The sequence below is a fragment of the Aulostomus chinensis genome, chromosome 23 (assembly GCF_037954235.1).
Source record: "Aulostomus chinensis isolate RoL2024-O1b breed Wild chromosome 23, RoL_Achi_v1.0, whole genome shotgun sequence".
NCBI lineage: Eukaryota > Metazoa > Chordata > Actinopteri > Syngnathiformes > Aulostomidae > Aulostomus > Aulostomus chinensis.
In genome coordinates, this window is record NC_141342.1 from 17,590,781 (window position 1) to 17,601,590 (window position 10,810).

Sequence of the window (10,810 nt, forward strand, 5' to 3'; positions counted from 1 at the left end):
CGCCCCTTTCCCGTGCTGCGTTCAGAACCATCAGAAATATCACAAGTCAAAGAGGAAGAGCGGGTTGCTCTTAAAATATATTTCCGCATGCATTGCACAGTGTTGATAGGTTCGGAGTCAGTGAGTCACAGGTGAATGAAGTTGATGAAACAAATAAATAAACGTCGCATTCAAATGTTTCTATGAAGAGGATGTAGCGACGGAATTGTTTATATAGAGGTGCAGTATAACAAATGTGAATATAAGAGGTGTGTCGTATTTGTCCAGTCCAGTAGTCACCCTAATCATGGCAGTAAAAAAAAGAACTGACTCGCGGTAGATAAAATAGAAGAAGGGATAAAACTGTATACAAAGATATTTTTATTTCTTAACTCCATGATAAACTTGTGCAAGTATTTATTTTTGCCCTCAAACATCGAGCCAGAATTAAACACCAACTTATAGCAATCAATTATGCAAATGTTTCAAAAGGCACATTATTATTATTATTATTATTAGTAGTAGTAGTAGTCGTAGTAGTAGTAGTATTGTAGATATTTATTCCATGTGATACACTTACTTATAATTCAATGCTTATCAATGTATATGTTAGCCCATCATTAATAAAATGCTAATGCATATAAAATCTGCTGCGGGTGCACATTTACTACACATGAAGGCCACCTCGGCACAGTGTGGGCCTCCCCGGGACCGTGTGGGCCAGCTCAGGTCACATTCCTGCAACCGCCACTGCCAAGTTGGCTTTCCCGGAAGTTGGTCACAACGACCGCCTCCGAGTTGGGAGCCCGTGGCGTCCTGAGGGTTCTCCTACTGTCCTATGACGTTCAGTTCAGCTATCCAAAGGTTAAACATCACAATATTAAAAATAAACCTGTATTATCCTTTTCTGTAATTTATTTATTTGTCGCGGCGCTAAGATATTGGCTTTTGTAGAACTTAAATGACGTACCGGCAAGCGTGTAACACAAACGGGACTCCCGACAGCTTTACGTCGTCGGTAGCGAAGCGGAGCGTCATTGCCAGTGAGAATATAGTCTCTGGACCTCTGGGAGACGTCCAGCAAACCAACACCTGTACAAAAAAATTAATTCCTTACCGAATTATTGGAATCAAGCACGGCTATTTCGTTGATATACACTATTAAATCTCCAAGACGAGTGTGGGTAGCGTGGCCGAGTGGTCTAAGGCGCTGGATTTAGGCTCCAGTCATTTCGATGGCGTGGGTTCGAATCCCACCGCTGCCAATACCTTATATTCATTACTGAAATGTTTTTATTTATATACTGGTAGTCTACTCTCACAGGCAGGTCATCAGCTCTACACGTATTTGTGCAATGATCCGTACATTTTTCAAAGACAACATCTTGCTAGCCCCCTCTTAGAAGTTATTTGACCTGCATCTTACAGATTTATAAGAATGCCAACTTGTGGCTTAATTGTTATCATCTGACTATCAATGCCAGAAATCTCTTCATAAATGAATGGGACCTAATTAACTCAACAATCATTCAGCTGGTCACTGTGAGATACCGTACACGTATTACTGGCACCTCAAGGACATGCAGTGCCAAATCTGGGGTCCAGGGTTAAGGGTCTTTGCTTGAGATTACAGCTTTTGCTGCTGTTAGCTTTGATACTATCTGTTTTTAAGTGCATGTATGTGTAGTGATCAAATAATCACTGTAGGAAAAAACTGGACAAGATACAGTGTTTTATACAATTTAATGAAGATTTCTTATATGAAATTTGATGAGAATAAATAACCAAACAATTTTGTTATTTAAGGAGGTCCAGAACTCAAAGAGTCTCCAGTTGTATTAACATACCAGTTTTCTAGATCAGTCTGCGGAGAATATTCAAGATTAATCCTTCACAGAAAACATCAGATTTTACCGATTCCTCAGTTTTTCCTTCAGGAACTGAGAAGCCACCAATTGCATTTTCTGGATGGCCAGCTGAGTGTCTCCAGCTGATATCCCAAGGTGCCACACGGCTCGCACAGAATTTCCAAAATGAGGATACATGAGGACTCGTACCCCCTGCCCCAGAGCATCCTCCTCCCCCTCCCCAACCTGCGCCATGCGTTCACAGAACTCTGAGGGACTCAAAGTGGGTTCTTGTAGTCGGAAACGCAGGATGTTTGTCTCCACAGCCGCCATGTCCACCGAGAACAGAGACGGCTCACAGTTTTGCAAAGCTAGAAGAAGAAGGAAGGAAAGAGGAGTTACAAGCAAAACCACAATGAGAGACGTTTGTTTTTTTTTTTTTTTAATGATTTGTTTATGGACAAAAATAAAAACCTTGAGCGAATGTCTTTGCATTGCTGTGGTCTTCCTCCAGTCGCTGCACCATCTCCAGTAAAGACAGTTTTCCGGCTGCTGCTAGTACACCAGCCTGCCGCATACCCCCGCCCAGGGCTTTACGGCACCTTACTGCCTGGGATATGAACGCTTGGGGTCCAGCCAGCATGGTTCCTACTGGGGAGCCCAATCCCTGTTACACATCCAAACAGTCAACTGCTTTCAAAAGGATGGGTTTTCTTTTGTTTTGCTTGATGAAAATTATGCAAGAAAGCAGAAAGCAATCAGAGAGGGCACACGCCCACCGGGGTGAACGTTCATCGCTTGGCAGCTTCATACGTGATTAAAGATACAAGCACCTCAAGAGGGCGGTGCAACACGAGGCACACATGGAGGGTGAAACCTGATAATATTTGGATTTTTGCATGAGGGAGCAGACTAACGTGTGCACGCTGGCGCAAATATCGCTCCCTGTCTCCACTAGATGGCACTACAGGTCACAATGTACAGTATTCAGTGCTGCACGTGAAAACAACACAGCATTATTGTGATATAAATCTGCTGATGTTTGTTACATCAGGGTTATTTCTTGTCCCGTCCTCCTCCCCTTCCCCCCCACCCCATCCTGCCTCTGCCTTCGCCACCTCCTTCCAGGTGGCAGCGCCTGGGCCCTTGGCTGCAGTATCTGGTAACCACTGGGTGGCGCTAAGACTATGGCTTAAATCCAGTTGGGAGATGTCTTTTCCACCTTGCTCCAGTTAAGACAGTTGGATGAAAACTTGAATTCTTCCCAGTCACTTATCACCGAATCCTTCAGGTGTTTTCTGAACAAATTTGATGATGAAATCATTTCCCGTTGCCAGAAGGCAGCATTCTAAATTCAGTGAGTTCTTCCTCCCCATTCTACACCCGTCAGGTGAAGATCAGCTGTAGTTTCTGAATAACATTGCTGTCAGTCGAACGTAACTGAAAAAAAATATCTTGAGAGATTCTGCAGTGTTGGAATGTAACTGTAATTTTACTCTAGTATTGTAATTAGGCCCACTGTTGAGATACATGTGCTTTAGCATTTCAGATGAATTTGTACTTTTAGTTCACTACGTTTAACTGCGTAACTGAGCCCATCAGTTACCAGCTGCAGTGCGAAGCTGGCAACTTCAAGAGGACACTAAGAGCAGCACAGCAGACGCAAACTAAACAAAGACGATGAGGAATGTGTACTTGTACTTTTGACGCTTAAATAAACTCAATGTTGGATACTTCAGTAGGATTTTGAATGGAGACATTTCCTGTAGTGCAGTTTTATCTGGGTATGTCTACTTTTTCATTCAGTAAAGCAACCATGTACTTCTCTAATCACTGTGTGTGTGTGTGTGTGTGTGTGTGTATTTTGTGCAGTCCAACCTTGGAAAGACACACGCTGACTGTGTGTGCGTGCTGCAGTATGGCAGAGGGAGGCACCCCCAGGGCCACAGCAGCGTTCATCACCCTGGCTCCATCCATGTGAACGGACAGACCGTGTTTTTCTGCTACGGCGCGCACCTTCAACATGAAAACACAACACCTGAGCAGTGAGGGCGAGCAGCTGCACTCACACCCAGACACATTTTTGTCTCCGCACAAGTCTTACGGGGAGGTAACCTCACACTCTTCACCAAACACACCTCCTGCAGGAAAGGCAGAGGCATCACACGCCCTCCTTGTATGTTGTGCGTGTTCTCCACGCATATCAGGCGTGAGCGGGGGTAGTGAGGGTCGGGGTAACCGTGGCGGATCTTTGACTCCAGCTGCTCAAAGTCAAACGTCCCATCAGGGAGTGTGGTGACTGTGGTGGCATGGACCCCTGCCAGCTGTGTCAACATGAATATTAGAAATTCTATATCATAAATATATAAAAAAAACATCCAGGTAAAGCTTTACAGCTCAGCTCTACTCACCTGTGCGCTCCCTCCTTGTTCGTAGATGTGTAAATGCGACAGATCGCCCACGATCATCTCGTCGCCTCGCTCCCTGCAGTGCACCATCACTGCACGATGAACACATAACATTCACACGTTACGTCCACCGATCCCAAAAAAACCCTGAGCTGAGACATCCACACTAAAAGCAGAGCTAATCTCAAACCTGCGATGAGGTTACTCATCGTTCCAGAGGGGACGAACAGAGCCGCCTCCATCCCGAACATATCTGCTGCAATCTTCTGCAACTCTACCACAAAGAAGACAAAAACAAAAAGGTCAAAGCTGGAAGGAAGCAAGATATATGGAGTTATGTTGCATAGAAAAAAGCTGATAAATAACTGTAAACGTGTTTATATTTTTGATTCCTCAAAGCAGCCTCCCTCTGCTTTGTTGCCAGCGCTCCAAACCCTTGGCCTTCCCTCGATGATGTCATCACCTGAAATGGTTTTCACCTCTCAGGTTCGCCTTCTCAGGTTCATTTGTGGAATTTCTTGCCTTCTTATTGGGGTTGGGGCCGCCAGCTGTGTTGTGCAGAGGTCAGGTTGGTTCACAGCTGACAGCCCGGTTTGACAACTGGTAGAATTCATATGATGGCAGGAACCAATCAGCTCAGTACGGAGACACCACAGGCCATCATTACTTTGAGAACTGAAAGTCAGTCAGGCTGGAAAATTGCTAAAACTTTGAATGTGTCCCCAAGTGCAGTCACAAAGACCATCAAGCTACAATGAAACTGGCTCTCATGAGGACCCCCCAGGAAAGAAAGACCAAGAGTCTCCTCTGCTGCTGAGGATGAGTTCATCCCAGCCACCAGCCCCAGAAATCACAAGTTAACAGCACCTCAGACTAGAGCCCAGATAAACGCCACACAGAGTTCTGGGAGCAGACACGTCTCTGCACCAACTGTTCAGAGGAGACGGCGCCAATCAGGCCTTGATGGTCAAACACCTGCTAAGAAACAACTACCGAGGAAAAGCAACAAGCAGAGGAGATTTATTTGGTCCAACACACACCAGGAACGGACATCAGACCAGTGGAAATCTGGGCTTCGGTCTGGTGAGTCCAAATTTGAGATCTTTGGTTTGCTGTGTCTTTGTGTGACACAGAAAAGGTGAATGGACGGTCTCTACATACGTGGCAGCCACCGTGAAGCCTGGAGGAGGAGGTGTGACGTGCGGGGGGGGGGGGGGTGCTTTGCTGGTGACACTGGTGGGGATTTATTCAAGACTGAAGGCACACTGAACCAGCATGGCCACCACAGCGTCATGCAGTGACACACCATCCCATCAGGTTTGTGTTTAGTTGGACTGTCATTTCTTTTTCAACAGGACAACGACCCCAAACACACCTCCAGGCTGTGAGAGGGCTGTTTGACCAAGAAGGAGAGTGATGGAGGGCTGCACCAGGTGACCTGGCCTCCACAGTCACCTGACCTGGACCCAATCCAGATGCTTTGGGCTGAGATGGACCGCAGAGTGAAGGCAAAAGGGCCAACAGGTGCTCAGCATCTCTGGGAGCTCCTTCAGCACTGCTGGAAGACCGAACATTCTCCGTCTCAGGTGATTCAGCTATGCTCGAAACTAAATGTTACATTCTTCAGCTTTTCTCAACCAAAGGATGAATGTATTTAGTTTTTCCACCGCCAAAAAAAAAAAAAAAACACTTTAAAACTGGTTTGATTACGGTATTTATCAAGCACTCTAGAATTCATGATTAGTCAGCAAACATTTCTCATTTTTTTCCCGACTGAGAGCAGTTCGCTTGGGAACTCCTTAGGATTTTGTGAGTTACTACGTGCTCTAACTGTTGTTGATTTGTTTTTGTTTTTAAGGATTTAAATTTGAACCATCTAAAGTTTCCAAAAGTGTAATTCTAGCATCACGTACTCCATACCGTTGACTGTCGGGTCCTCCCCCATCACATCATCTCCCACCTCGGCCTCCGCCATGGCCTGGCGCATCGCCGCTCCAGGTTTGGTCACCGTGTCGCTGCGGAGGTCCACCACCCGGACGTGGGCCGCCCCGCCCGGTCCAGTACACCTGGGCTTCCCGGTGTTGTAGTAGCCTCTCGTTGAGCTTGGTCCAAACACGGCCGTTGCATTTCGATCGCGGAGCGGCTCAGTGGAAGAACCGTTGTTCAGCAGTTTAAATAGAATCCTGCGGGAGAGAGTTTTCAAAGACATGGTTCACCTGTTTTGACATGGAGCGACTGTTTTCGCGATGAACTTTGGATCATTGTAATCGATAATCATTCACTGCAAGGACAGTTAATGGATGACCGATCAGCCCATCAACATGCACAGCGCAGGATTCGCCTCAAGGTGGCACCAGCATTCAAAACAAACCGTGATATAGGACTCACACGTGATTAAATTAGACAATCTGCCACTGTGGATGATTAATAGAAACTGTCGCTTCCCTCATGTGGAAATTGAAATTTGGGATAAAATTCGTGGGATTTTTTCAGTGCACGGCATCACAGCATGTACACAAAATACCTGGTGTACGACTGCTGTGCGTTTGAGCCGTAGAGGCCTTTTTGAAGCTGGTGTTTATCAGATATTTTTGTTCAGCATGTAGCAGAGGTGTGTATTCAAGGCTTTGAGGCTGTATGTTGTGGTGGTGTACATTTAGAAAGGACCAGAATGGACTCAACCACAGGGACGAAACATACCAGACGTGATATTTACAGCAGGATTACAACACTGGATCCTTTTATAGGGGGCAGGTAATCGTGTTATTGTGTCTGGCCTTTTATATTTGGATGCTGAAGTCCAGATTCAGTTCATTCCTTTATCCTTTTCCTCATTTTCTTGTTTTTTTTTTTTTGGTTGGTTTGGAGGTTGTTGGGTTTTTTTTTTGTAACTTGAACATATTTTCTTCCATTTGTGAGGCTTGTATTTCAATATCTGTGCGTCTGTCAGTTGCCAGGGCAGTGTTTCTGATTTGTTTACGCGACGTTGTCACGAATGCTCTGAAATAACCACAACACCCCCCTCACACACACACACACACCCCAGATTCTTCAAGTGTCACTAATCTGCTTTTGGCATGACCTTTACGGCTGCCGTCAGCTGTAAAGCAAATTCAGACCGCTGTGAACACATCATCCATTTATCACGACACACACAATATGATGGGAGCGCTCCCCTCTATTTTTATCTGCAATAAATCTCCAGAGTCCCCATGTGTCTGGGACAAATGCTGCGCACAAATGCCACTTGTGTATGACATGTCACAACTTGTGAACCTTGAGAAAACTTCCATTTCTAAATACCTCAAGGTGCATTCACAGTAAAGACAGGCTTATTTGAACGCAGCTTATCTCAGTGTTTGGAAGAGAAGACTTGTGGGAATGTGTCTTGTGTGGACAGAGATAAGATGACGAGGGAGGAACGTGCATAACCAAACAACTCCCTCCTCCCTCTACGGCTGACTTTTCCTTTCTGACAACAAATAGTACAACTCCCTTCACCTCACTACCCCCCCTTTGCCGCACACTCACATGTATTTCCCACTCACACACACTCGATTAAAAGTCCCAGTGTGCGTTATCAGGACGGCGGCACTGTACTGTAGTTAAAGTTGATATCACCAGTACCCAGTGCCAGGTTTTATGAGCCATAACAAGTCATCATTAAAAGTCATTAGCAAACATCAGCGTTGTAAAAAGGCCACAGTGGGTCTCCAGAGCCTCACAAGAGCTGTGAAGAGAGAGAGAGAGAGATGGAGATACATCAGTAAGCAAAGCAGAGCGATGGATAATGTGATGAGATGGAGAAAGTGGGAGATGTCCTGGGCAGGAGTTTTTCCGGGATCACTCTTGGCGCTGCATTCCGTAACCTCACACTTTTGTCTGTGGGGGCTTTCTGTGCCTTTCGTTGTTTTGTTTTCTCTCAGATGCCTTCCAGCATTCCTTGCCTGTGCGTGGAAGGAGAGTGGTGTTTTGGAGAAAATATTGAATTAGAGAAAAAGAGGCAGAGAGGGAGAAATGAAGGAGAGGGAGAAATATTGACTCCTTCTGGGAAGGAGCGAGACGGCAACGCCTTTCCAATAACCATAAACCCACTGGGCTGAAAATAGACGGGCCGAATGAATAAACGAATGTGTTCATCCCACATGAGCTCTTCTCTTTCACTGACTGAGAGGAATGGAGGTGACCCCCCCTTCCCTTCCCTCATCTGTCTCTCTCTCTCTCTCTCTCTCTCTCTCTGTCTGTCTCTGTCTCTCTCTCTCTCTGTCTCTCTCTCTCCTTTCACTGAGGCCATCATTTCTTCACCATGACGAGAGATATTAACCGGAACAAAACAGGTGTTTATGGGAAGCCCTCCCTCAAAAGAGGATTTTCACACACACACACACACACACACACACACACACACACACACACACACACACACGCACGCACGCACACACACAAACATGCACACACACACAAACATGCACACACACAAACACACACTTCTCATTATGGTGCAGTGTAAAGGTGTCGACATCAGTGCCTGCGAAACAAGAGTAACATCTGTTTCACATTTCACCCCCACCCCCCAACTTCATATGTCATGGGCCATGTGGACATGCTTTACTTCACACGCACACACACACACACGCACGCACGCACGCACACGCCCACTTATTTAAGTTACTTTTGGGGCATTTACATCGACTTGCATTAACTTTCTGGACACTTGCATTAACCACTACTTGCCTGACCCTAACAACTGACCCAAAAAAACAACGCTTTACCAACTGAGGACATCACTTTTTTGTCCAGCCTACTGGTCTTATGTTAAATGGGAATAACCCCAATTGATATAACATGAGATAATGTTTTCCCTGTCACAGAAAGTTAGGATCTAATGACGTGTTCCCATTAAATTGCATCATTATATGGACCCTTACAAAGATAGTTTGCGTGCACGCTGGTAGGCACGCACACAGTCAGCCTAACCCTGACGCTGACCTAAATCTGACCCCCCACCTTTAAACCAAATCTTAATCCCAAAACAGGAATTCAACATTTTGAGGATAAGCATTTTGGTCTTTTTTGAACTTTTTTTTTTTTTTTTTTTTTTTTTACTGAAGGCATTGAAACCCAGATGTAGGTTCATTTCTCAAAGATGAATCCAACCCTAACCCTCACCCAAGAAGGTGTTTTATACTCACGCGTTGGGTCGACGCTGACTGAACTCTGTTTCCTACACGCACGCAGCATACTTGTGCACCACAGTTGTCGTGCTGCAGTCACATGATCGAAACACTAGTAGGCAGTGGGGCTTCTGTTCCACTGAGTTTGGCATTCGTTTTGGCTGATAAATGTTGAGCTACAGTTGTACTTAAAGATTTTAATATAATGATATGAATTTCATAGTCAGAGGTAGAGTGGCTGTCCAGTATTACTGCACCAAAATCGCCAAAAATTAGACCCTCCAACCTTCCATTTGTGGTATTCAATAACGCAGCTACACTGTATGGTGAAAGAACAAATATGTCTGCGTGTACCTGATCATGTCTCTCATAACTCGAAGCTGAATGTCCAAGTCCAACACCACGGGTGTTAATCTACTCCTTCTGGGAAGGCTTTCACATGAATTTTGATTCCGACAGCGGGGATTCACTTCCCCCATGTGCTAACCTTTGCCACAATTTAGTATCAAAATATTGTCTGAAATATCATTGTATGCTGTTGCACTGAGATTCCCCGTCATTGTAGGTGATGGGGTCTAACCAAAACCACCAACCCTCTACCAAAAGCATGTGGATGGATGCCATTGGACATATAGTTAGTTGTGTTGTGGTTGTGTTTGTGCAATGTTGAGATCATCTGTCTCTACCCCAATATAAGGGCGATGAATGAAAAATGACTTTTGAAGAAAAGAAAAAAAAAAGCATCACATCCTTCCACAGGACTTGCTGTGAATAGTTTTCATTGGAACGACTGATCCATCAAGTAAATAGTCCCAATGAAAACTCTTAACGGTGGTGTGTGTGGAGTAGAGTAACCAAAGGATTGCTTCTGGAAGGATACAAAAGGATTGTGAAGTCCTTTGGGCACCACAAACTTCACTTCCATTGCATTTGGGTGGTGGACTAACATTAGGAGGCTGATTTTTCAAAACCTCTGCATATGAATTATACTGGTGTCTTGACACAGCTTGTGGTTATGGAGACATTTTTGTGATTTCAGTGAACTGTCCCTGTGAGCTGGGAGGTAGTTGTGCAACAGCATGTGGCAGGATTAAACAGACCATCAAGATTACCCGCTAAGTTCAATGAAAGACATTCAATATTCCTATTTTCACTACAATCATTTAATGACATAAACTGTCAACTGATCCACTTATTTTTGTGTTAGGCCTCCGTTTCTGCAATGACTCTAATGAAAACAAAGAAAAGAAACAGACTCGGTCTGGAAAGAGTTTAATCTCTGCCGTTCCAAGAATGACACATCCTCAGTGATGCAAAAGCCCAGGTTTCACACTGAATTCTGAGTACAACGTATCCGAACGATGCAGTTCACGACAGCAAAATACAGTGTTCGAGTTGTTTC

General features: G+C 44.9%; 1 protein-coding gene and 1 non-coding gene across 2 annotated transcripts; one reads left to right on the top strand and one right to left on the bottom strand.

Moving 5' to 3' along the window:
• The first annotated feature begins 1,162 nt into the window (after nucleotides 1–1,162).
• trnal-uag (transfer RNA leucine (anticodon UAG)) lies at nucleotides 1,163–1,244 on the top strand. Its single transcript has one exon. It is a non-coding gene; the product is annotated as a tRNA-Leu (tRNA).
• A 471-nt stretch (nucleotides 1,245–1,715) lies between these two features.
• tha1 (threonine aldolase 1) lies at nucleotides 1,716–6,570 on the bottom strand. The gene is made up of 7 exons (XM_086194830.1): nucleotides 6,155–6,570; nucleotides 4,425–4,508; nucleotides 4,238–4,326; nucleotides 3,965–4,150; nucleotides 3,705–3,842; nucleotides 2,301–2,493; nucleotides 1,716–2,197 (listed from the first exon to the last, which is right to left on the bottom strand). Exons 1-7 carry the CDS (start codon nucleotides 6,441–6,443, stop codon nucleotides 1,890–1,892), a joined length of 1,287 nt encoding a protein of 428 aa, XP_086050956.1. The 5' UTR covers nucleotides 6,444–6,570; the 3' UTR covers nucleotides 1,716–1,889.
• Between the last annotated feature and the right edge of the window lie 4,240 nt (nucleotides 6,571–10,810).